This window comes from Podarcis cretensis, assembly GCF_951804945.1.
Source record: "Podarcis cretensis genome assembly, chromosome: 4".
Taxonomy (NCBI): domain Eukaryota; kingdom Metazoa; phylum Chordata; class Lepidosauria; order Squamata; family Lacertidae; genus Podarcis; species Podarcis cretensis.
The window spans coordinates 97,619,220-97,645,893 of NC_137173.1; the positions used below are offsets into that span (position 1 = coordinate 97,619,220).

General features: G+C 43.3%; 1 protein-coding gene across 3 annotated transcripts in view; it reads left to right on the forward strand.

Moving 5' to 3' along the window:
* The window catches only part of TBC1D4 (TBC1 domain family member 4), a 95,445-nt gene extending 69,057 nt beyond the window's left edge, over positions 1–26,388 (forward strand). For 2 of the 3 annotated variants that reach the window (XM_079972435.1, XM_079972436.1), the window contains exons 11-20: positions 1,200–1,349; positions 9,987–10,147; positions 12,775–12,984; positions 14,602–14,760; positions 15,917–16,075; positions 17,345–17,589; positions 19,382–19,541; positions 20,196–20,365; positions 22,469–22,645; positions 23,894–26,388. In XM_079972435.1, the coding sequence (XP_079828561.1) occupies positions 1,200–1,349; positions 9,987–10,147; positions 12,775–12,984; positions 14,602–14,760; positions 15,917–16,075; positions 17,345–17,589; positions 19,382–19,541; positions 20,196–20,365; positions 22,469–22,645; positions 23,894–24,106 (1,804 nt within the window). In that variant the 3' untranslated portion in view covers positions 24,107–26,388. The remainder of the gene's footprint in view (positions 1–1,199; positions 1,350–9,986; positions 10,148–12,774; positions 12,985–14,601; positions 14,761–15,916; positions 16,076–17,344; positions 17,590–19,381; positions 19,542–20,195; positions 20,366–22,468; positions 22,646–23,893) is intronic. The other variant, XM_079972437.1, reaches the window with a different exon arrangement.
* The last annotated feature ends 286 nt before the right edge of the window (positions 26,389–26,674 follow it).

Genomic DNA, 26,674 nt, shown 5'->3' on the forward strand with positions numbered 1-26,674 from the left:
CCACCACAAATGGCAGACCTGCATCCAGCAGCTCCCACGCCCCCTTGTAACACGTAGCAGAACTTCCTTCTTCTCCGAATGTTCTAATGTCAGGCAATGGGTAAATTCTATGTGATATTATAGGAGGAGAAGGATGAGTTAAGGTGTGGTGCTGGTGTTTTTTATCAGGATCTTGTCTTCAGTGCCACCTAACCTTCCTGTTGGAATTACTGCTTGCGTGGTTTTTCTTAGTTCCCAGTAGGTCACAAGACTTGCAACTTCTTAAGTTTTAATGAAAGCTGAACCTTTAGGGTCTAGTACAGTGGTAAGGTAAAGGTAAAGGGACCCCTGACCATTAGGTCCAGTCGTGGACGACTCTGGGGTTGTGGTGCTCATCTCGCTTTACTGGCCGAGGGAGCCGGCGTACAGCTTCCGGGTCATGTGGCCAGCATGACTAAGCCGCTTCTGGCGAACCAGAGCAGCGCACGGAAATGCCATTTACCTTCCCAATGGAGCGGTACCTCTTTATCTACTTGCACTTTGACGTGCTTTTGAACTGCTAGGTTGGCAGGAGCAGGGACCGAACAACGGGAGCTCACCCAGTCGCGGGCATTCGAACCGCCGACCTTCTGATTAGCAAGTCCTAGGCTCTGTGGTTTAACCCACAGCGCCACCCACGTCCCTACAGTGGTACCTTAATTCGTTCCGGAGGTCTGTTCTTAACCTGAAACTCTTCTTAACCTGAAGCACCACTTTAGCTCATGAGGCCTCCTGCTGCTGCTATGCCGCCAGAGCATGATTTCTGTTCTCATCCTGAAGCAAAGTTCTTAACCTGAGGTACTATTTCTGGGTTAGCGGAGTCTGTAACCTGAAGCGTCTGTAACCTGAAGCGTATGTAACCCGAGGTACCACTGTATATCCCTGAAAGGGGAAGGAGGGGGTAGTTTACCTTGACTAGATGTGCAGGTTGAGGGAATGTGAAGCCAAGTACATGACTCAGTTTTTTGGTTTCTTTAAATGACCCCCAACTCAACTTCAGCAAAATTTCGTGGTGCATTAAACTTAAAGTGCATCAAATTTTCACACTGTTACAGTAATAATGGCAATTACAATTCAGGTCTTGACTGAACCTCTTACATGGTGAGTATGGAGTGTGGGAACGCTTTAAAATGTTGTACTGAAACTCATTTGCTACGCTTTTTCTTATCGCCTGCTGTCAGGCTTACAATTGCCCGACGCACTCGCAGTGAGAGTGAATCATCTGCGCCGTCGAGCCTCCCTTCTTCCTTCTCTGCCCCATCTTTCCTGAAAAGCTTTTACCAGAGCTCAGGAAAACCATCTCCTCAGTCTGAAAATGAGCTCCCCCAGAGGTGAGAACACTGGTTTTTTGCCTGGCCTGCAATTTTGCACTTCCTATGCAGCCGGCTTGCGATAAGGAATTTTTGCCACTTGCTTCTAAGTGAGATACTTCACTTGTTTCGTGGAAAACCTGTGAACAGAGCGTTCTTTGGAAATGCCTGCTGAGGGTTACAGCACAGAGATCTTGCATAACTACTACACTGTTTTCTGACTAATGCCAAAATAATGTGGAAAAAAAAAGATCAACATTGCCAAATCCAGTAAGTGAAAAATCATAAGGTTTCTAAATATACTGATTGTTGTTTTTCCCCAGATGGGATTTTTTTTATAAAAAAACCTGCATAAATCTGTATATGACTTTAAATTATTCCTCTGGACAATCTCTGCATGTCTCCCTAGTGTAGTCTAGTACAAGACTTGGATGTGGAAACACTTTTATTGCTCGAATAAAACAGATTTTCTGTCATCCTCAGCACCCCATCCATAGAAATGGGAACAATCTTGTTCTACAACACAGAATGGTTGTAAAGTTCGTTTGAGGAGATGATAACAAGCAGGGCATTTCACACTACACACTTTGAAGTGTCTCAGATTTTAAAAAATAAACGACCTTTATTGCTGAGTTAGCAATGTAAAGAAAATAACCCAGGAACTTTAAAAAAAGGAGAGAGAAAAATGGCAATGTTGATGATATTAGTTGGTATTATACTAATTAGCTGCTTAATTGTGTGCTGTATGGCAGGGGCAATGTGAAGGCTGCCCGTGTGTGACTAACATTGGCATGCTTTTGTTGTTTTTAATGCTTTAAATGAGGAATATAATTTGCACTGGGCTGCTAGTGCCTGCTATCAGGGAGGCTTGTTATAGGCTGTGTGAACTGACCTCCCTTTGGCCAACCTGGATATTTGCATTTTGAAAGCACCCAGTCACTGGTACGATTCAACTGCTGCAGCTATGTTTAGATTCCAGTACACAAAGACACATACTATACAGCAAGTGTGAATTTCCCTCCACTTTCTGAGCATGGTGATGAAGGTTTTGTGAAGCCCCAGTGCATGAGGAAAGCATCAAAAAGTAACAGTGGTACATCTCTTTGGTGATGCCCTTGAATGGCTTCACAATTGTGATTTTGCACCACTTTTGCTGCTTGCGAAAGTGTAGGCAGTCTGCGGACCCTGATGTGGAGGATATTGTGCTCCGGCCTACTTCTAATGTCTCTGTTTGGATTTTATTTTCACTGAACCAAAGCAATGTTCTATTTAACTGGAGGTCTACAGGCCCAGCAGAGTGTCCACTGGCCCCAGCCTGTGGCCTTCTGTCTCAGGTACCGTTCTTTGCCAAACTGGCTTGTGAGTATGCAAGAAACTTTGGACCTGGACCCAAAGAATCGAGGAGGCTGGTGGTGCACACTGATTCACACGGAATTAATTGGCTTAGCAGGATTTTCAGCGAAGAACAGCGATAACTGTAGTTGAGAAATATCACGGGGATGTGTCTTTCCTGCTAAACCCAAATGTCACCCTGCAAACCATCTTATTAGAGTGACAGTGTTTGTCTGATGCAACCAAAAATTATTATTTAACCATATTATAACTTAAAATGTGATTAAATCTGGAGTACATCTAGCCAGCATCTCTTTCACGCCAAGCTCATTTGCTTTCAAACTATCTCAAGATTTTTCAGCTGTGGCGACTTCAATAACAAACTGTTGCTCGTATCTCTTTACTTTGCAAGTTTAAAACCGCAATGAGCTTTGAAAACAATAAGTGGGTGTTAGCATTCTGGTTGATACAGATTTTAATAGGAGCAGGAGTGTTGTTCCTGATTTTAAGCAGTTAAAGCACTGTCGATGGCTGAAGGAGGCAGCAGAACTATGAAAACTACCTTTCTAATGGAAGTGCTTAAATGCCACAGGCAAAAGAAAAGCATTCTTTTCTGTGTGAGGAATGCCTTTTATAAGATAACACATATCGTGCATGTGTCTTTCTTTAAAATTTACTGTAGGCAACTACAGCGGTGCCTCGCAAGACGAAATTAATCCGTTCCACGAGTCTCTTCGTCTAGCGGTTTTTTCGTCTTGCGAAGCAAGCCCATTGACAGCTTAGCGGATTAGCGCTATTAGCGGCTTTTAGCGGCTTTTAGCGGCTTTTAGCAGCTTATCGGCTTAGCGGATCAGCTGATAAGCGGCTTAGCGGCTTAGAAAAAGGGGGGAAGGAAAAAAAACCCTCAGGAACTCGCAAGACATTTTCGTCTTGCGAAGCAAGCCCATAGGGAAATTCGTTTTGCGAAGCGCCTCCAAAACGGAAAACCCTTTCGTCTAGCGGGTTTTCCGTCTTGCGAGGCGTTCGTCTTGCGGGGCACCACTGTATATGCAGATTTAATTGATCAACTGTATCTGCTAAATTAGTGGACTAAGGCTTCTTTAATCTGGCTATAGCCCTACTTTTAATAGGTTCTCTTTTTATCTGTGTTATCCTATAACTATCAGCTAAAATCCGCCTACCTGACGGAGGAAACCTTTTACCGTTCTCAGCCTGATCTTTGCCTCTTTTTACTAAATATTTCTGTGGGGAGGAACATCTTGGCCTCATCTTCCTAGCTTAGTCGGCAGAGCACGAGACTCTTACTCTAGGGTCATGGGTTCGAGTGCCAAGTTGAGCAAAAAATTCTTGCATTGCAGGGGGTTAGACTAGATAACTCTTGTGGTCTCTTCCAGCTCCACATTTCTGTTATTCTATGGCCTCTTATTGCTCCTAGCATGCATAACAGGTTATCACTGTTAGTGGCTGACTTTTTAAAAAAATTAATATAAATTTTATTAGTATTTTCCACACAACAACAACACGAAAGATATCGAAAAATAACAATACACAAAACACAAAAACCGTTAGTGACAGACTTAAGTCATGAGCACTCCAATTCATTGACTGGCCATCTTATTTACAAGTTACATATGTAATTGTAAAGCTGTTGAGTTTCTTAATATTTCAGACATTTCATCAGTAGCAAATCTGTCTGTCTGTCTGTCTGTCTGTCTGTCTATGTATGTATCTATCTATCTATCTATCTATCTATCTATCTATCTATCTATCATCTAGGGCTTAGGTTTTTCTTCTTGCACTTTTAGGGCAACCAGGAAAATTGGATGTGTGGTCTTGTGTAATTCAGAGTAATACAGAGAGAGATAAGCAACATCATAGTCAACCCAGGATTAAAACTGATAGGAATCTTTCAGCCTTAGGACACATTAGTGAAAGGTGTAAGCATCTGAGCCGCTCTTTTCTATTCATGGGGTGGGTGTGTTTTCATTTTCAGCTAACATCAGTGAGTACATACACAGGCTGAGGCGTGAATTTCCCTTTTAGTTTTCTGCTTTCCTTCAAAGGAAAGGAGAAGTTGAACTGAAAGCAAAGCTGGGAGACAATGCAGATTTTTCATATGCTGCAGCCCTAAAGATTTACTTTTGGGTGAGTTACGGCTTGCGGGTTAAAATTCAAAAACGCTCCATTTGTGAACAAAATAAGGGAAATTATCTTTGAAAGACGGTTGTGGAACTGTGCTACCAAGAAATCTAGGGCTTGTTGCTCTTGTCACTTAGGAAATCCCCTGCATTTATTTGGAGAAGCTCAATGCTTATGCTGATGAAGGAATAGAAAAGGGCTTTTGTAATTACAGTGTGGTTTTGGAACCAGATCGTTCTAAAAGAACCTCTTTTTCCTGTCAACATTTGCAAAAGTAGAGGCAAACTTCACAGGATCTCACAGCTGGCTAATAGGAGACTGGGTTCATGGCCAACCAGGTAGTTTTAAGTGTTTTGCTAATTTCTTTCTGATGTTTCACAACTTAGCAGCAGCTTAAGAGTGAAAATACAAAGTGAGAAACTGAACTTTGGTTTTCTTTGCAGTTTTGATTTGGTTCCTTTTATCCTGCTTTGTCTCTCAGAAGGTGCATTAAAACTTAGCTTTAGTATGGGTTAATGGAAGCCCTTTTTATTTGTGTGGGAACTGTGGTGTGTGCTTGTGAGAGCAATCTCTAAAAGGACTCGGTGGGAGCTTCAATGTAGGGGCTTTTTAAATTAAAATGTAGGGAAACAATAAGCACATTTCTCTTTCAGAAGGCAGTCTTACTTGCATTTGTTGTTTAGTCATTTAGTCGTGTCCGACTCTTCATGACCACCTGGACCAGAGCACGCCAGGCACTCCTGTCTTCCACTGCCTCCCGCAGTTTGGTCAGACTCATGTTTGTAGCTTCGAGAACACTGTCCAACCATCTAATCCTCTGTCATCCCCTTCTCCTTCTGCCCTCCATCTTTCCCAACATCAAGGTCTTTTCCAGGGAGTCTTCTCTTCTCATGAGGTGTCCAAAGTATTGGAGCCTCAGCTTCACGACCTGTCCTTCCAGTGAGCACTCAGGGCTGAATTCCTTCAGAATGGATAGGTTTGATCTTCTTGCGGTCCATGGGACTCTCAAGAGTCTCCTCCAGCACCAGAATTCAAAAGCATCAATTCTTCGGCGATCAGCCTTCTTGATGGTCCAGCTCTCATATATTTGCTTCACTCTAAAGCTGCTGTTACACTTTACAAGCAAAAGTTAGTAGTACTACTCCCCCCCCCCCAGAAACTGATCTTGCTAAGCTCTAGGGGATTTTGCCATTTCTTGTTGAAACCATTTTTTTTAAAAACCTAGCGAAGACTTGCATTTGCTACCTGCTCAGAAAACTAGGTTACTTGGGATCAGAAAAATTAAAGGGCTACGGGAAGACATATTGCACAGGATTCATTGATCTGAGCTCAGTTTTTGCACAACTAAAGTAGGGAGCATCTATGGCTATCCCGTTTAGAATTTAACATTTTAGTGATGAGTGTGGGGGCCACAAAAGAAGTCGAAATAGTTCTTTCTTGGTGCATTATTTATATAAAAGGTATCTCACGCCCACTTGCTATGTATTTAAAATATTTCAGATTGTCAAATAAGGGCATTCTACATACTTTTGATTCGTCACAATAATGCAATGCATTTTGAGAGAGTTTAGAGGGTTTTCTCCGAAAATCCATGTGTTTCTCCTTTTTATGGCTCTAGTTTCTTCCTCTTTTGTAGTTCAGTCTTTGTAATTCTGTGTTTGACTATATTCACTCTTCATTAGTCTAGAATACATCAGTCTGATTTTTAACTCTATCACAGCAGCCAAACTCTTTTAATTATATCTGCATTGCTTTTATGTACTGATCTTGTACTGTTAGCTTTAACTATTAAGTAGAATATTAATGTAATGTTACATTAGTGGAGGTTAAAAAAATAGTTGCACATTCTGTTTAGCTTAGAAATGTGGCACATTAAAGATCCTTTTTGAGGTGCTGGCAGAAAATACTCTTTGGTTCTTAGCTAATGCTTACATAAGAGAGCAAAGGTCTTTAGACATCTTTCTTTCTTTCGTTTAATATGATGGGACTTGCTTTTATTCAGTTTCATTCTTTGTCATGGTGTTTTACTACTTGTTATGCTGTACAAAATCATCTCCTGAAACTCTTTCTTGTCTACGAATTTCAGGTTCTAGAATATTTCAGTCATGATTCTTTAAAGCACACACAAAGGCCCAGGAATTAAGAATTTAACAATTGGCGGCTGTTCTGGTCAACTTCACGATGAAGAAAAACTGCTTTCTAACCCATTCACTGGACTTATAATGTATCTATTTACACACACACACACACACACACACCCTTTTTCTTTTTTTGCTTCAGTTGCTAGGTCTGTATGTCCTCAAATAATAATAATAATAATTCATTATTTATACCCCACCCATCTGGCTGGGTTTCCCCAGCCACTCTGGGCAGCTTCCAACAGAATATTAAAATACAATAGTCTATTAAACATTAAAAGCTTCCCTGTTTCAGATGTCTTCTAAAAGTCTGTTAGTTGTTTCTCTTTTTGAGTCCAATATTCAAGTGTTGGTGATTCCTTTTCATTAAAAAAATCCTCAGTGTGGCTAAGCAGAATGACAGCAAAATTCAACAAAATAAAACCATTCATATCAGCAGTTAAAATATGTTGAAAACTCCACAGAAGAAATGCCAGGGAGATGAACAGCTTGGCAGGTCAAATTCCAGTAGGAAACAGAAGGTCTTTGTGCAATAATGTGAAGGTCTTCAAGGAAAGCCCCCTTCTGCAGTGAGTTCCAAAGCCAGGACTTGGCCCCAGAGAAAGCCCTGTCTCATGTTCCAATCAGTTGGAACTTGGATGTTGGCAGCATGCAGAAAGAAGACGTTAATGAGCAGGCAAGTTTGTAGGGGAGAAGATGCTCCTTCAGATATCCTGGACCAAAGCCCATATAGGCAGTGCTTTTTCCCCTAGAACAATAGATGCCAATACTCACCATGAAGTTATTACATTTAGTGCTACACTTTTTAACAACAGCAAAAAGAGGTGCCAGTACTGCATGCTCTTAAGTACCCCCTGAAAAAAAGCCCACACCGCATATAATGCTTTAGAAAAGGCAGTGAGCAGTCTAAATTAGGCTCAGAAACAAACTGGAACCTGTGAAATTGATCCACTTAGGAAATTGGTCTGTATGTCCTCATTAATAATAATAATAATAATAATAATAATAATAATAATAATAATTTTATTTATACCCCGCCCTCCCCGGCCAGAGCTGGGCTCAGGGCAGCTAACACCAGTAAAATTACAGTAAAAACATAATAGGGGGAAAAACCAATTTAAAATACAGGTTAAAATGCAATTTAAAATGCAGCCTCATTTTAAAGTAGCTGATAAATCAAGACCATAAGGGGAGGGAAACGTAAGGGTCAGACCGAGTCCAAACCAAAGGCCAGGCGGAACAGCTCTGTCTAGCAGGCCTTTCGGAAAGATGTCAAGTCCCGCAGGGCCCTTGTCTTTTGTGACAGAGCGTTCCACCACGTCAGGGCCAGTGCTGAAAAGGCCCTGGCCGTAGTTGAAACCAATCTAACCTCCTTGAGGCTTGGGACCTTGAAAGTGTTATTATTTTTGGAACTTAAGGTCCTCCGCAGGGCATACCAGGAGAGGCGGTCCCATAAGTACAAGAGCCCTAGGCCGCATAGGGCTTTAAAGGTCAAAACCAGCACCTTAAACCTGACCCTGTACTCCACCGGGAGCCAGTGCAGTTGGTAAAGCACTGGATGAATGTGATCCCGCGGCAAGGACCCCGTAAGGAGCCTTGCCACAGCATTCTGCATCCGCTGGAGTTTCCGGGTCAGCTTCAAGGGCAGTCCCGCATAGAGCGAGTTACATCGTCGCATGGATCACTGTGGCCAGATCAGGGCGAGAAAAGTAAGGGACCAACTGCTTAATACAGTGGAGATGGAAAAATGCTACCTTTGCTGTGGCTGCAACCTGCGCCTCCATGTGCATTGATGCTATAAAAATTATTTTTAAAGTTTCTCTTCAAAGGAGTTGGACAAAGAAACCATTCTTGATCATGCAGCCTTGTTGTGCGTTTCCCTTTTTGTCCATTTTGTGGTGGTACAAATTTGGGTGCAAATAAAATAGAAAGAAGTTATGGCAGGGGCTTCTCCACTTCTGAGAGATAACAGTGTCATCTTTACCACACATTATCTACGAAAACTTTTGACATCGCAGCTGCAAACAGAACAAACTCTGATCCTTCAGAAGAAGTAAAATTTTGATACTTCATTTGCTTTCATGCACATACAAGCCTCATGGAATGTGGGTGCAGTTTGAAAAAGAGAGACTTAATACGCTTGTTTGGACCTTCACATCAAGTTCCTTGTGTTGTTTAGCCTTATCTATCCAGTAAGCCTAAGGCAATTGTTAATCTTCAGGTAACCTAGAAGTTGAGATCAATAGCATTTTTAGCTTAGATTACAGATATATGGACATGAGGGAAAAACACAGACACAGGGTCTATTCCCAATTTTGATAATGAGGGTTCTGTTAAATACAGTTTTCCTTCTTGTAATAAATATGCAATGTGCAATATAGTTTGCCGCAACTCTAAATACAGTGGTGCCCCGCACGACGAATGCCTCACAAGAAGGAAAACCCGCTAGACGAAAGGGTTTTCCGTTTTGGAGGCGCTTCGCAAAACGAATTTCCCTATGGGCTTGCTTCGCAAGACGAAAATGTCTTGCGAGTTCCTGCGGGGTTTTTTCCCTCCCCCCCCTTTTTCTAAGCAGCTAAGCCGCTTATCAGCTGATCCGCTAAGCTGATAAGCCGCTAAAAGCCACTAATAGTGCTAATCTGCTAAACTGTCAATGGGCTTGCTTCGCAAGACGAAAAAACCGCTATACGAAGAGACTGACGGAACGGGTTAATTTCGTCTTGCGAGGCACCACTGTATTCGTAGATTCCAAAATTGTATGGGACTTACAAAAAACTTGTTGGAGATTTGTGGATAAACTTCCAGGTTTCTGGTTGTAGAAACAGGACAGTGTCTAGGACAAAAATACGGCGAGAACTTGGGCCCAGATGAGGCCGGTGTCCTTAATGAAAAGATCTGGGAAGCCTCGCTCTATGGCGATTACATTGGAATGATGTAATCCTTTGTGTGTTCAAGGCTGTTCCGCTGGCTTTGCATGGCCATGCCTAGGCTTCTGTCAGTCTTCCTTGATGCTGACTTGGGCTGTTGTCTTTTCCTCCTGATCCTGCAGTGATGGGGAAAGAAGAAAAAGGACCTCCTCTGTATGCAGCAATGACTCTCTAAATGCTGGCGGAATTACTCTTACCCCCCGCCGGATTTCCTGGAGGCAGAGAATCTTCCTAAGGGTGGCATCGCCCATGAAGAAATCCCCCTCAGCAATGCAATTTCAAGGTCAGTTTTCATTTGAGGCGGCAGTCTATGTAACGACAATTCGATTTCATTTCTCTGTTTAAGAGTGGCAGCTTCCAGTCCTCTCTTAAAAGAAGTGGGCAAGTTCTGCAAGACCCAAGTTTGAATATTTGATATGCTTGTTAGGTGCATGTTTCGTTTTAAGGTTCCAAATGGATGTTTTTTTTCAGGTAGTTGGCCTTTTTGTGGCAGTATGCCATCGAAGTCTGAGTCAAGTCTATGATTGACTATCCCTGTATCTTTCAACATGTTGTTCTAAGAGTAACCACTTCAGTTGTCTCCAGAAACACATGGCCACATCTCCTCCTATCTGTTTCCGAATCATGTTTCCTTCTGACCTCCCTGGTAACATTTGGTTAACAACTATATTATGCAACGTATCTTTGTCGCCAACACTGCCTTGACCTCAAGTTACAGCTAAGGAAGTTGTATGGGGTGGTGCAAGAGAAGATGTCTGGTGGCAACAGGCTAATGAACATAAGAAGAGTCCTGCAGGATCTGATCCAATGTTCATGTAGTCCAGGGTTTCCCAAACTTGGGTCTCCAGCTGTTGTTGGACTACAGTTCCCATCACCCTGACCACTGGTCTTGCTAGCTAGGGATGATGGGAGTTGTAGTCCAAAAATAGCTGGAGGGAATTCCTGATCTAGCCCAATATCGTCCTTATGCACAGGTGCATCTGGAAAGGTGCATCTGAAGTAAATTCATGTCAGGCATGGCCAAACTTGGCCCTCCAGATGTGTTGGGACTACAGTTCCCAACATCCCTGACCACTGGTCCTGTTAGCTAGGGATGATGGGAGCTGTAGTCCCAAAACATCTGGAGGTCCAAGTTTGGCCATGCCTGCATTATGTAATTGCTTCTCAGCAGCTGGCAATCAGAGTTAATATTGTTACATGTAGCCCTGTCCTCCATGAATTTGCCAGTCTGCATTAAGACCATCGAGGCAAATGATCATATCCCTTCCTTTTACCTCTTCTGAATCTCCTGCCAGCCAGTTAAACTGGATGAAAGGAAGGGACAAAAGGGAGGGACAGAAACTTCTCTCTCCTCTTTCTTCACCCCGTGCTTGTCAACCACCTTGCATCATTTGGGCCTGTATCATACCACCTTTCAGATGCTATGGACCATCTTTCCTTGGTTTTAAAAGAATATGTTAGAGATACTTTGTGTCCTGTTTAATACAAATTCCTAGCATAGGAAAAGGCAGATGTTGGGTGTGTGCCAGATCACCAGATCTGTCTCAGGTAATGAAGGCCAACTGGGCAAAGCCAGATCAACTCTTGGTTAAGAATGGCAAAGTTTCACCCCTGGAGGAAACTTTCTGCTAATTGCAAGTTCGCTGCAGTACTGCTTTCAATGCCTAAGTTGGATAACATCCACTTATCATATTGACAGGCTCTGCTGCTAGGAGAGTGCTCTAGTAACAGTTCTGGATGCTAAATCAAAAGGAACACTAATTACATCTGGCAATTAGCAGTTAGGAAGTATTTATTCAAGGGAGGCCATAGGCCAGAAAGAAAGGGTTCAAACATTTAAACTTTTGTCTTTCCCTAAAGCCAGTCTGCAGCTCATAAGGGAATATACAGCCTTGGCACTTTACTCTCGAGAACAAAGCTTGCAGAATTATGTATGTCTGCTTGCACTTTCTGACTCGATTGTTATATTCAGCAGAACCACAGAAGATGAACTTGATTTCCAAAATTACACGCAATAGGTGACACTGTTATAGAATGGCTTGTCTGTCTGTCTAGCAGGGCAAACTGTGGATGCAAAGAATCTTAAAACAAATTTGCTGACTGGTGTGTGAAGAAGCAGTATTGGATGAGATAATAATCCCAGAGTTAGGCTGTATCAGGGTGACATTATAAAAGTTCCATCTTGCTTTCTTATGAGGGTATAGTTGGGCTTGTAGCAACATGTCCTTAGGTCCATGGGCTTCAGTTAGGGTAAAGGGAAAGGGACCCCTGACCATTAGGTCCAGTCGTGGCCGATTCTGGGGCTGCGGCGCTCATCTCGCTTGGCTGAGGGAGCCGGCGTACATCTTCCGGGTCATGTGGCCATCATGACTAAGCCACTTCTGGCGAACCAGAGCAGCGCACAGAAACGCTGTTTACCTTCCCACCAGAGCGTTACCTATTTATCTACTTGCACTTTGACATGCTTTCAAACTGCTAGGTTGGCAGGAGCAGGGACTGAGCAACGGGAGCTCACCCCGTTGTGGGGATTCGAACCGCCAACCTTCTGACTGGCAAGTCCTAGGCTCTGTGGTTTAACCCACAGCACCACCCGCGTCCCTTCAGTTAGGGTAGTATATATGTTATTGAGTGCTGGAGCACAGACTAAAAATACTACGTACTACTGTTATTATTTATAGAGTGTCATCAATGTGCATGGCAGTTCTGCAGAATAAGCAAAAAAACCAAAACCCCAGTAACCCAGGTCTCTCTCCTAAGAGGAGAGACAAGGGAGATGGGTGAATGTGAGCATATACAGTAATATAATAAATAAAACCCTAATGATGGATGTTCATGCATATTTCTGCCACCATACTAGAACTCTCAAATAGTATTTAATAACTCCATGTCTAATGCAGCAATATTTTGCAGATGGAGGTGATGTAAATGAATTGTTGCCGCTGTCTCCCCTTGCACGATCTTTTGATGAAGACCCCCTTGTTTCCTTATTGCAAAACGATGATCTTCAAGATAAGACTGGGGAGAAAAAGAACTCTGAAGAGCTTCAGAGTCTGTGGAGAAAAGCCATCCATCAGCAAATACTGCTACTTCGAATGGAAAAGGAAAACCAGAAATTGGAAGGTTAGTGAAGGTTATAAGATAAAGAATGGTTGCTCTGCCTTCCGGGCTTGGACGTCCCAGGAATTAGTTAACGAATTCCCTGCGGATTTGAAGTAGCTAATGAAATGGTGTTGTGCGACTGCCATATTTCATGGGCTTACATTTTGTCCTTCAGTATAAAGGTTTTTTTGGTATGTGTCACAAAATTAAGAAAAAACTGTTTAAGCAAATGAGAAGCCCATCCTGGATGGCTTTTGGGTCTGGCTGGACCTGCGATCCCTGTTGCAGTTCAGCACCTTATAACTATGTTTATTTTCCTTTATCTGTAAGATGATAGGCAGTTCCTGCTTCCAGTTTTGCCTCCAGCTTCACAGCCCTCACCCACTCAGTCACTCACATATCTTCAGCTCTAATGATGTGGCTTTGGGATAAGCAGGCCCTTAAATGGGACACTCAACTTTTCAAACAATACCACAGATTTTGGATTTTGTTTGTTTATTTATTTTTAGCTTATTTGAACTGTCTGGGAGGTGCATATGGGCATTTGCATCATACACCATTTAGCAGAGATGCTTGTGAAGAAATTGTAGACAGAAGTGCCTTGTAATCCCTTTTTCATAGCTTTGTGGGTTTAAAAAAGCATAAAGCAAACACCTCTTTCTCTTTCTTCCATAATAACGTTGAATTATGAAGTGGTGAAAATGAGAAAACAAACTGTGGCAGTGGGAATTCTGCTTGAGTGGAAGTTTCTAATCAGTCTGTTTCAGCTGGCTGATTTGCATCAGCTTCAAATTCTTTGCTATATCACACAGCATTTAACGTTGCATCGTCCGATGGCTGAGACAACGTATAAACCTGCCTCCCTTCTTCCTCACCTTCCCATGCACAGAGAGTTAAGTTGATAAAGCTCCTGCCTTTGTGCAATTTATTCCTGCCCGTACACCCTCTTTGCTTACTCATCATCAGATGAAATTTGTTGACAAAATACTAATAAAAATACTTCCTATTCTTCTTAATGCTGTCGAGGAAGCTTGAATTATATTTTCTTTTATAGAAGGTAAGATGCACGTAAGCAAAATGTTTTCTTCCCCTCCTTATATGTAACTCACTATTGGAAGCACTGCAGTAGTAGAATAGCACTAAATCTTTCGCAGTTTGAGTGATGGAATTGTAGCTTTACTTCTTGCATGTGCTGCTTCCATCTATTCAACCGCCATGTTCTTTGCAACTCCACCAAATCTAGTGATTAGCTTTAGGACAGGATAATCACATTGTGAACCATACAGTGGAATTCAGATCATCTGCAGAAGGAGCTTGTGTACCAGGCTGGCTCAGGGGAGACAGCTGAGCGCATGTTCTCACCTTCCCACAGGTTTTAAGAAAGTCTTCTGCTATTTATTCTTGAGTCTTACCGAACTTTCTACATCTTTAGTTTAAGAACTGGTTGTACAAGGCTGTAAGTGTGCAGAGCTTTTGCACAGTAAGAGAACACTACTATGGGTAACTGCCCCCAAACATGCCTTCCTAAACCTCGGGATGGTTGACAGGACATAACCTGATATGTGGCCTACATGGCATTAACTGCTGGTCTGTGGTCCATCATCTGAAATGGTCTGTGCCTTGTGTTCTCTCTTGCAGCAAGCAGAGATGAGCTCCAGTCCAGAAAGGTTAAGCTGGACTATGAGGAAGTTGGTACTTGTCAGAAAGACGCTATCAATATCTGGGATAAGAAGCTGTTGAATTGCAGAGCCAAAATCAGATGCGATATGGAAGATATCCATGCAACTCTGAAAGATGGTAATTTTGAGTGCTTTTTTTTTTTTTTTTTTTTTGAGACCTTGCATTTTTCATCTGTTTGAACACCACCATAGGCAGGGAATGAGCCTGATGCAAAGCAACGACATTTTTCTGGTGATTTTCCCTCGCTTCTGTTGCCTTGCATTTCCAGTTGAAAACTGGGAAATTATAGTCACTTTGAGTTTTGGAAAAGGAGTGGCTGACAAATAAAGATTTCTGGGCTGTACAGTAACTAGAGAAAGGGAGTGCTCCGCTTGAATTTGGGTGGAAAAGTAAACCGAAGCTCAGAAAATAGGTCTGAAAATCAGCGGCGTAGCATGGGTTGTCAGCACCCGGGGCAAGGCAAGTAATTTGCGCCCCCTAACCCAGGGCAAGGCAAGTAATTTGTGCCCCCTAACCTGGGGCAAGGCAAGTAATTTGCGCCCCTAACCCCTAACCTGCCGCCGCTGCCAGCTTCTTCTTGCTGCTGCCTGGGCTGGGGTATTTACGGTAAGGTAGCCACGGTGGCGGTGGTGGGTCTGTGTCAGGTGATCTGAGGCGAGTTGCCGCTGGCGCTGCCGCCCAAACGACGCCGCTTGCCCGGAGGAGGAGGAGGGCAGAGAGGCGAGGAAAATGCAACATGGCCCAGCAGCTGCAGCAGTAGCGGCGGCGGGGCTGTGAGGAGGGGCTGCCTGGCGCGGCCTCCACGGCCCCGATGCGCAGGGACCACGGCAAGCGCTGAGAGCCGCTGCCTGCCGGACGCCTTCAGCCCGGACGTGCGCACAGCTCGTCGGTTCCACAAGACATGGGACTCTGCTACAGCCTGCGCCCGAGGCTCTTCGGCGGCTCCAGAGGCGGCGAGCGCACCCCCCCCAGATGTTGCGCCCGGTGCGGCCGGCCCCCCCTGCACCCCCCACGCTACGCCACTGCTGAAAATTCTGAGGCTCCTGGAGAATGTCACTGGGCCAGCAAACGGATCCCATTTTTTTGCCCCATTACGAGGCTGCAATAAATGAGATGTTGAAAGTGTTCATGTGGAACAGAGTGTGTAGAAGTTCAAAATAATGACCCTAATGGTTATAAATTAGAAATGGGTAATCTTTATATTTGTAGTGAACTCTATTAAACCACCCCACAATCCCCTGAATAATTTTGTTTTATATCTTCGTGTCTTCAGGTGTTCCCAAAAGTCGCCGGGGAGAAATATGGCAGTTTCTTGCCGTGCAGCATCGCGTAAGGCACCGGCTACCAAATAAACAGCAACCCCCTGATATCTCTTACAAAGAACTCCTGAAACAGTTGACAGCTCAGCAACATGCGATCCTTGTAGACCTAGGTAACTTTTTTTCCATAGTCAGGACTTTAGGTCATGAACAGGTTGGAGGTGGAGGTGTGTGGGGGGGCGGGGGAGGGGACTTGTTCCAAGTTAATCTGGTTCTGCAGATTGTATAAATTGTACAAGTACCAGGGTAACGCCTCTTTATTTTGTATAAATTCATTTTTGTTTTGCTAGCCACTGGGTAAAGAACGATGTGAGCACTGAAGACTTGCTTTTTCTCTATTGAAGTCTTATTCAGCCACCCGCTCTGGTTTCTGGAACGTTAGGTGGCACTATCTGTAAACATGCATATTTTAGCCACGAGGCTTAGAAATCTGACGTTCAACAAAGAAAAGAGGTTTTTTGGGAACCTGAATTTTGTGCCTAGTGTTCAGTTCTGTACTTCTTCTGTGCCACCCAAATCTTGCAGCCTGCTTACATTTATTGTTTTATGGCTGCCAGTTGTTATGCCTGGAAAATGCCCCCAGTAATAAGCACCCCATTTTTCATTTGCTTAGGATGGTTGATTTTCACACTTCTCGTGATCATGGGCTCAGGAGTAGCAGCACAGTGTAAGGAACCAAGAGAGAGAGAGAGGCTTCCTAGTCCTGCCAAGAGACGAAAGAGAAGTTTAACATTCTGTTGCTATTGGATAATGGGGTGGTAGTCAATGAAGGTTTACTCAGAGTAGACCCATTGAAAATAACAAACATGATTAAGTTAGGTCCATTGATTTCAATGGGTTTGCTCTGAGTGAAACTTAGTTCTACCCAGACACTGAGGTCCAGCTCTGAGGGCCTTCTGGCGGTTCCCTCACTGTGAGAAGCCAAGTTACAGGGAACCAGGCAGAGGGCCTTCTCGCTAGTGGCACCCGCCCTGTGGAACGCCCTCCCACCAGATGTCAAAGAGAACAACAACTACCAGACTTTTAGAAGACATCTGAAGGCAGTCCTGTTTAGGGAAGCTTTTAATGTTTGATGCATTACTGTGTTTTGATATTTTGTTGGGGGCTGCCCAATATTATTATTATTATTATTATTATTATTATTATTATTATTATTATTATTGACTAATGCCCACGGTTAGGAAGTGTATATAACAAGGGTTATATCTGTGTATGTGTGTATAAGCAATCACTTTGGGAGCTAGTCATGGCTTGCTTCCCAAATGATAACATACACTGGTAATAGAACTTCTGATGATTTTTATTCTGACTGAGTGTCCTGTGAGTTCTTCATTCCAGATGACATCTCTCTCTCTCTCTCTCTCTCTCTCTCTCTGCACCAGGGAGGACCTTCCCAACACATCCTTACTTCTCTGCTCAATTAGGAGCAGGGCAACTCTCCCTCTTCAATCTTCTGAAAGCTTATTCCTTGCTGGACAAGGAGGTGGGCTACTGCCAAGGTATCAGCTTTGTAGCTGGGGTGCTGCTCCTCCACATGAGTGAAGAACAAGCCTTTGAAATGCTCAAATTCCTCATGTACGACCTCGGCTTCCGGAAGCAGTACAGGCCGGACATGATGTCACTACAGGTAAGGCAGAAATAGGCTTCTGCTTGGGAGAAAGATGTTACACTGGGAGTTGGGGGCAGCACTGCAGAAGGCTCATGAACTAAATGTGGCCTGCCACCTGGTTCCCTTTGGTTTCTGATCTCTCGTCGTACTCAGAACAACCTCTCTTACCACCGTTTCCTGTATTGTCCCTTAAAAGTTCCCATTGGCTTGTTGGGCATCTCCCTTCCCTATGTTTTTCTCAACCACCTCAGCAGTTTACACTGAAGTGAAGGACATAAGGCAGGAGTTGATAATGCAGGTGAGCTGCGCACAGGTCAGCTGCAAGCAAGCTGCCAGCCAGCTCTGTGGAGGCTCCTTTTATTGACACAATATGCAAACCCAGGCAGATAGATTTTGGGCTGTGACCTTTACACATCTTCCGGTCTCGAGATCGTGGGGTGGTACAAAGTTATTTTGGAGCCTGTTTCCACCGTGTCATTTTCCCCTTGCACAATGTATGACGAAGGAGACAAAGGTTTCAGACAGGACATGGCAGACTACTGAGATCGCAAAAGGTTAGACAGAGGGCAAGATGTTCAAACAGCTATGACTATCTGTGAGGGGGAGTGTGCCCCGCACCCCAAGGTAACGCGTGCAGGCAGCTGAGGCTGCCTGCGGGCGGGGAGATTGCTCCATACCCAGCGATCATTCCTACATACACTACTATTCACCGCATACTCTGCTGGCAAATATTCTGCTGCTCCATGACTTTATTAGGTACCTTCAGTGGAAGCGATGAATGAGAGGAACACGGTGTTAGAAGCTAGCTCGCTTTTTGGCCGGGTTTCATCCTCGCTCAACTTGTTGCAGCGGCAAAGTGAGAGGCCTGCAGTTAGAAACTTGGATCCCAGGAAGCAGCTTATAAAGTCAAGAAGCATGCATAGAGCCGAGCTGCTGATGTAGCAAACTATTCCCTCCCTCAGAAATAGTGTCTTTCTTTAAGTGTAAACCTCTGTTGGCAAAGTAATAAGACGTGGCAGCTGATCAATATCTCCCTGCTTTTCATTTCTCAATTTTGAGGGAGAGCTGTGCAGATCCCTCCCTCCTCTGGTTGGAATTCCTAAGACAAATTCCAGAGTGCTAGTTCACAGGAGAGTACTCTGTTTCAACATAGTTTATCAGTTAGAGTAAGGGACAAACAACACATTATTTGGGAGATCTGTGATCATTTTCTAGCTTAGAAAAACCAACCTGAAATACAACCTTGGGTGCTGCGAATCTGAAAAGCTGCCTGCATTAGTGACTGTGACCACTTCTTATGGCAGTGAATTCTAGCTATGCGCATATACACATGTGGCCACACCTTCTGGACAGACCAAGCATCATGTGAACAGCAGCCACAGGGAGAGGGGACCCAAACAGCCTCAGGGTTTCCTCCTGAGGAAACTGTGATAGCAGGTACGAATTGCACAAGAAGTCAGAGAAATTCTTAATCTGAGCCAGTGTGGTGTAGTGGTTCAGAGCGGTGCACTCGTAATCTGGTGAACCGGGTTTGCGTCTCCACTCCTCCACATGCAGCTGCTGGGTGACCTTGGGCCAGTCAAACTTCTCTGATGTCTCTCGGCCCCACTCACCTCACAGAGTGTTTGTTGTGGGGAAGGAAGGGAAAGGAGAATGTTAGCCGCTTTGAGACTCCTTCGGGTAGTGATAAAGCGGGATATCAAATCCAAACTACTCCTCCTCCTCCTCCTCCTCCTCCTCCTCCTCCTCCTCCTCCTCCTCCTCCTCCTCTTCTTCTTCTTCTTCTTCACTCTCCCATATTTTAATACAGATCCAGATGTACCAGCTGTCGAGGCTACTGCATGATTATCACAGAGACCTCTACAACCACCTTGAAGAGAACGAGATCAGCCCCAGCCTTTATGCTGCCCCCTGGTTTCTGACTTTATTTGCTTCGCAGTTTCCATTGGGATTTGTAGCCAGAGTGTTCGGTAGGAAGCTTTTCTATGTATTGGTTGGGCAGATCAATAATAGGCCCCTCCAAATTGGTGGTTTCATTGGGGGGGGTGGTTCCTATTCCGCAACATGCCTTTGACATAATCATAGTGCCTTTAGTGACAGATTTATACCAGACCAGCCACATTTTATTCTGCTTTACGCTGGCTAACATACATTGGCTTATTTGACATCAGCTTCTCATGTGTAAGAACAGTTCCCTAATTTGTGTGTGTATGTAACAAAACATCATTTTGAGTAGTTTGGGCACTCCTTCTGCACTAGAACAATTGTTTAAGACTTCTTTTTTCCTGAAACTAATCCTTCTGCAGGAATTTTTTAAAAGTGTATTGCAGGAACACAATTTACATTTCATTAGATCTTGGGCTATGGTGATGGTTCACTGATGCTAACCAAGCCATGTGTTGTGCTTGGATTTTACTTGAGAAGACACGACACATTTTCTTGACTTGGAATACTAAAGCATTTGTGATGTATATGTTAATTATAAAACATGTTTTTAACAGATAAGTGTAAGAACACAAAAAAATGACTTTTTTATCCCCTTGAATCTTCAACATAAATATGTATAGAAAACAACGTTTTAAATGGGAAACACAATCTAATCTATGTTTTGTTCTCTGCCCTAGACATTATATTTCTTCAGGGAACAGAAGTCATATTTAAAGTAGCACTAAGTTTGCTAAGCAGCCAAGAGGAACACATCATGATGTGCGAGGCTTTTGAAAGCATCGTCGAGTTTCTGAAAAACACTCTACCAGACATGACAAAGCTCCAAATGGAAAAGATTATGACGCAGGTAATAGTCTGTTCCACCCCCACACAAACAGTATAATGCATTGATAATGCATCACTTGGCCATTCAGTTATATGATAGTGCCTAAAGAACTGAGCTGTGAACCAAAAGGCCCTGGCTTGAACCTCGCTTCTCCCATAAATTCACCAGGTGGCTTGAGGGAAGCCGCTGTCTAGGATACAGGGAATAATATCTGGCCTTCCTTACAGGGTTTTTTTGTAAGGATTACTGAGCTGATGTACAGGAAGCACTCTGTAAAGTTCACTCTTGTTCTAATGAGAAATATTAGGTTGTAATCCCGACGCTGTGAGTCATATTCCTCATACCCTGGCTCTTTCAGTTTCCACCTCAAGCCAGCAGACTGGGTGCTTGCTGTGAACCATTTCATGTACATGCTGTTAGTGCCTTTGACACCATCCTGGGAGTGCAAAGCTCTGGTGTGAAGCCATCTTTAAGGAGTTGGCTGGTTAGCTTATATCTGGGCGAATGGAGGAGACTGAAAACTCTGTTCTGTGAAGGACTAACTGAAGAGAGCACTCTCTGTGGGTCAGTGCTATAACTTTATTTTGGAGTTTCAAGATATTGCCATATTCGAGGTATTTTTTAAATGAATGTTTAAAGAACATTTTAACTGAACAGGGTAAAAGAAAAGGTATACTACATCATTATAGAAGTGAGCAATTCCAATTACATATATGCCTATCTAATGTATAGGCATTATTATTATCATACATGTATATTTTTAGCCTGCTGTATTTTGTATAAATGTTTTACAAATGGCAAAGGTTAACAGCAAAATACATTTTAAACAAATGCATACTTGCAGCATCCTCCAAATGTCATCGGAATATATCACAAATGTGTGTGCGTTTTAAAAAATGTACATGTGCAATTACAAATGTGTGTGTGGTTGGTTGCTTGGGTGGGTGTTTGGACAACTCTGGGGTTGCGGCGCTCATCTCGCTCTATAGGCCGAGGGAGCCAGCGTTTGTCCGCAGATAGCTGACAGCTTCCGGGTCATGTGGCCAGCATGACTAAGCCGCTTCTGGCGAACCAGAGCAGCGCATGGAAACACTGTTTACCTTCCCACCAGTGCAGCACCTATTTATCTACTTGCACTTTGAGGTGCTTTCAAACTGCTAGGTGGGCAGGAGCTGGGACCAAGAAACAGGAGCTCACCCTGTCGCGGGGATTCAAACCGCCGACCTTCTGTTCGGCAAGCCCTAGGCTCTGTGGTTTAACCCACAGTGCCACCCTAGTCCCTGTACTTAGCTGCTAATCCTTGAAACTTCTTTGAGTTAGCATGTTGGCAAAAGGTCAAGAAAATTCCCCAGCTATCTTACTGACATTAGTCTCTGCCTCTGGTAAGATTCATCTATTTATTGGCCTGTCCAGAAAGTGTGTTAATGTAGCCACATCAACCCAAGTTGCACAGGTTCCACCAAACGTCAGTTTGGAACATGCATGCTGCTGATTCCTCAAGATTGCCATCTTTCAGGCTCATTATCCAGAAGCAGCTTCTAGTCTTGAGAGTCATCCCTTCTGGGGGAGAAGTGTGAACACCTCCTTGACTCATGTAACCAGTTGGATGAGGCATCCTCGTAGGCATGCTTTGTTTATAGTTCATATGGTCCTATTTGCCTGAATTAAACACGGTGGGACCTCTCATAAGGAAACTGGTTTTCTTTTCTTTTTTACACACATTACAAATTACACACATATACAAAGAATTTACAATCTCATACTACAAAAAGAAAATTAAAGAAAAAACAATAAAGAAAAGAAGTCATTACAGAAAAAAGAAAGAAGAAAAAGCAGATTTATGTGCATAAAAAAACTTAATCTTCCTAATTAATGCTTAAATAAGCACTTAAATAAAAAAGACTTCTGACAAAACAAGTCTTCCAATCATTCTCATTGTACTGTTTATACCGTCGTTTTTCCCGCACAGTTTTATATTCTTTAATATTGTTCCCATCTACTCCACAAACGGTATTCATTGTGTTTACAAGTATCACTCAAGTTCTGCTAATATGGTGTGCTTGGTACAATATGATCTCGTATAATCCTTAAATATTCTCCAAATCTTTTCTCTTCTGTCGGTAGGTCTTTGAGATGGATATTTCCAAACAGCTGCACGCCTATGAGGTGGAGTACCACGTTCTGCAAGATGAACTGCAAGAGAACTCAAATCTCTGCGATGATGGGGAAGCTCCCGAGAAACTCGAAAGGGCAAACAATCAGCTGAAGAGGCAGAATATGGACCTCCTGGAGAAACTACAGGTAAACTACCAAGGAACAAGCTGCATGTTGTGACTTTATTGCATGTTGTGACTTTATTGCAGAACCAGTGTGGCACATGGGGTTGGCCTAGGAAACCTAATAGGTCCGTTCAGGCTCTCTGATTCTCTAAATGTTTAGCAGAAGACCCAGGTCTGGGCTAAACTAAAGGAGAAACATCAGGAGCGGGTACTTGACGCCCTCCTATATTCCAGCCTCTCTTCCTCAGAGGAAAACTCCCAGTCCTTTGTTTGGTGGCTGCGGAAGAGGATTATGGAGGAAGAGTGAGCCGCTCCTGCCAACAGTTCTCTTCAAATTCCATCCTCTCCCGTTTTTTTTTACACATTTGTCAAACATCTAGATCTGATGGTGAAAGCTTTGTTTGGTCTTCAGGTTCATTGAGGTAGGATAGGAAAACACACCAGGTTGTATCCATCCATGCCAGAGTAGAAGGGCCATAGCCCAGTGGGAGAGCATTTCCTTTGTGTGCAGAAGGTCCCAGGTGCATCCCCAGGGAGGGCTGAGAGGAACTTATTTCTGCCTGAAACCCTGGAGAAATGCTTCCAGTCAGTGTAGACAATATGGAGCTGGGTAGACACTGTGATAGTAGAGAGGCGGGTGGCGCTGTGGGTTAAACCACAGAGCCTAGGACTTGCCGATCAGAAGGTTGGTGGTTCGAATCCCCGTTGTTTGGTCCCTGCTCCTGCCAACCTAACAGTTCAAAAGCACAAAGTGCAAGTAGATAAACAGGTACCACTCCAGCGGGAAGGTAAACGGCGTTTCCGTGTGCTGCTCTGGTTCGCCAGAAGCGGCTTAGTCATGCTGGACATATGACCAGAAGCTGTATGCCGGCTCCCTCGGCCAATAAAGCGAGATGAGCGCCGCAACCCCAGAGTCAGTCACGACTGGACCTAATGGTCAGGGGTCCCTTTACCTTTAGACACTGTGGTTCCCCCGCACACAGTTTTGGAATGGCTGTTGCCAAAGTGCAGTAGACTATGACTAGAAGTTAAGATCCACAATAAAATAGCTTTGTGCAACTAGTTCTTTTCAGTAAGCTGGAAATTAGATATGCCTGTATCACAAGAACTACAGCGAGCAAACAGGAAATGCTTTATCCCCAATGCACCTGAAGGGAACAGTGAGCAATTTGTATAACGTATTTGCAAGCAATTTATGCAGGTAGTTGCTATGTGTTTCTGCTCTCAAGGACACTCGTTTTAAAAAATCCTTTTCCTACTTTCCGATTAGGCAGCCCATGCTAAAATCCAGAGTGTGGAATCGAACCTGGAAGACGTCTTAGAAAGGGAGAGCAAGATGAAGAGCTTAATTCAGTCTCTGGAAGAAGAGAAGGCGCTCTATAGAAAGACTATTGAGAAAATCTGTAAATACTTGCCAGAAGAGGTGCTGCCTGACTGTGAACAGCTGCTAAAGGAAGCAAACTGTAACCCAAGCAAAATTTAGAAATAAGCCATAAGTGAAGCGTTGCAGGCAACACGGTTTCGAACAATAAAGAAAAGGGAAAATGACAAACATAGAAGGTATCTGCATAATCACACACGGGTACTGGGATTCTTCTAGCATCGGAGAGGCCTTTTAAAATCTTGATATGCAAATCCCAGGTTAAATGTTTTTAATAATGGGTGTACATAAATAGCAATGCAAAAAATGGAAAGCAAAAGAAGATTGGATCTAAAGAAGACAATTAGATGTATATTTAGGATTGGTGTAAAGGGAAAGAGATGAAAGTCCACCCTTTTGGACCGCTGGTAACTTAAATGTCAACTTCAATATGTTCTCTGGATCTAGTGAAAGGAACATGTTGTTGTCTTTATATACATTGATCAATACTTGAAAAGAAAACAAGAATGTAATTGTTCCCCTCCAAAGAACAGCATGTTTTCCATTTTAGTTGGGGATTTCTTTTGTGTTTCGTGTAAGGTTTTTTTCTGTGTGTGTGTGTGTGTGTCTCTGGCCATTTTTGTGGAGGACATCCCTGTAAGGTCTTATGTGCCTGCAGTTCATTCTGCTGACTTCCACATACGTCCAAGAATAACCCTGACCGGCTGTCATTTTGCGGCTCAGCTGTTGAGTTCAATGGTGCCATGTTTCTCCTGCATGTAGAGAAGTGGCCATGCCTTATTCTCCCCAACGGAGGCAGGAAAAGCGAAGGTCGGAAGCCGTTCCTCTTCCCCCGTTCACTGTGGTGTGAAATTAAGAGCCGAAACAGGCTCTTGGAAATCTCGCATGATGTATCTTTCTGGAGATACACCGTGATGAATAGCCGGTTGGCTGTGAAATGTGTGAACGCTCCCTGAAATAAACTACTCCCTTCATGTACAGAACTAGCACGTGTTTCCAAGGTAGCTTTTCCCTCTGACGCACTAGCTCTGTAGGTGTAGGAATTATTTTATGGGGGGAAAGAATCGAAGTTTTCATTTCTCACCCATTTTCTCACATGATGCACACCAACAGATACGTTACATGGAGTTCCTGCCTGCCTGCCTGCTGGCACATAAGATAACCTTTGATTTGAATGCTGCTTCATGCAGTTTAATATGTGATGAATACATGGTTTCAACGAGCCAGAGAAACCTTGTAAGAGTCCCCAGCCTCTCTCTGTGCAAAGAGCCAATGACCCGTCCAGATTTTTTCCTTTATTGGGATATGGGCACTGACAAACCTTCAGGATTCTCTATGTAGACTATTACGATGCCTCAAAAATGCCCTTGCCTCAGAGAAGCAGGGAATTCGTCGTCCAAATCTAGTGGTTACTACATTTCAGCTTACAATATCTGTTCTGTAGCGTACCTTTTCTCGTTTGGTTTAGAAGCAGGATTCAATACCAATAGACACAGTTCAATGCTTTTCCCGGGCTTTTTCCATTCTTTTATCAGTCTCTGCTTTTGCACAGCGCTGAAGATCTGTTGTTTCTGGAAGCCATTTCTGTCTTGTAGACACGACCCTGAAGTCAGTCTTTGATCTGAGGGAGCTATGAAAATAGCAGTTAATCATGCGCAGGAAATTTGCATTTGTGGGAACATGCTTGAATCAAATTATCGTAACATCCAGTGGGGATTTATTTGTTATATTTTTCCAGGTATTTTTTTTTTTATATAAAAAAATAATAAGAAGCCAAGTGCCAAATTCAGCTAAGTGTCTTACTCATAGGTGTGGGGTGAGCCGGAGAGAGTGCCAATGTTTCCTTTGTAAAATGCATAATGCAAGCGACAAGCAAGTCCGAGGGACAACAAAGTTGGTTTGCCGATTTAAAATGGCAGTATCAGTCTTGTCTTGTTAGTTGATAACCATGGTGTGATCATCATGGGGCACAGTCTAGCAGGAGTGGAGGAAACAAATAGGTGACATTGTAGGAAATTCCACTGTGGAAGACAGATTTCTAAGAGATTGTGCCTAGCATTATTTTCTTGCAGCTGTTGCCTCTTACCCAAATGAATAAACTCACATGGAATCCGGTGAAATCATACTAATAATTGCATTTTCCCAGATGGAAGAGGGAAAGTAATTCTTTCTTTTTTGCAATTTCACTTGAAGCAATATTGTGCATACAGAACCCGTCCCATAGAACCGTTGAACTGTGTACTGCATTGATCAACTTGTTAAGGCGCACATTGCAATTTTTTTCAGAACTTTTTTTTTTTTTTAGAGGCAGAGAAAGTTTCACCCTAAGTTGGACTTATTCACATGTATCATTTGGAGAATTTCCAATAAATGTCATTGCTGCATTTGCTCTGGTTGTTTTCATTCGCGATACAGATCTTTTGCATGTGAAGAGTGGAATTCTTGTTCCTCTTGTGTATCAGCAAAACTCATACTTGGGGGGGGGGGGTCACCCAATTAAATTAACTGGCAGTAAGCTCAGGACTAGCAAAAGAGAGCATCTATTCAAACTGCTTTTTAACGGAAAAGGTTATGGAATTAGCTGCCCAAAGGGAGTGGCTTAGATTTGACACATCCATGAAGGAAATTGGTGGCTAAATTTGTTAGCTAAATATGAAGCCTCCATATTGA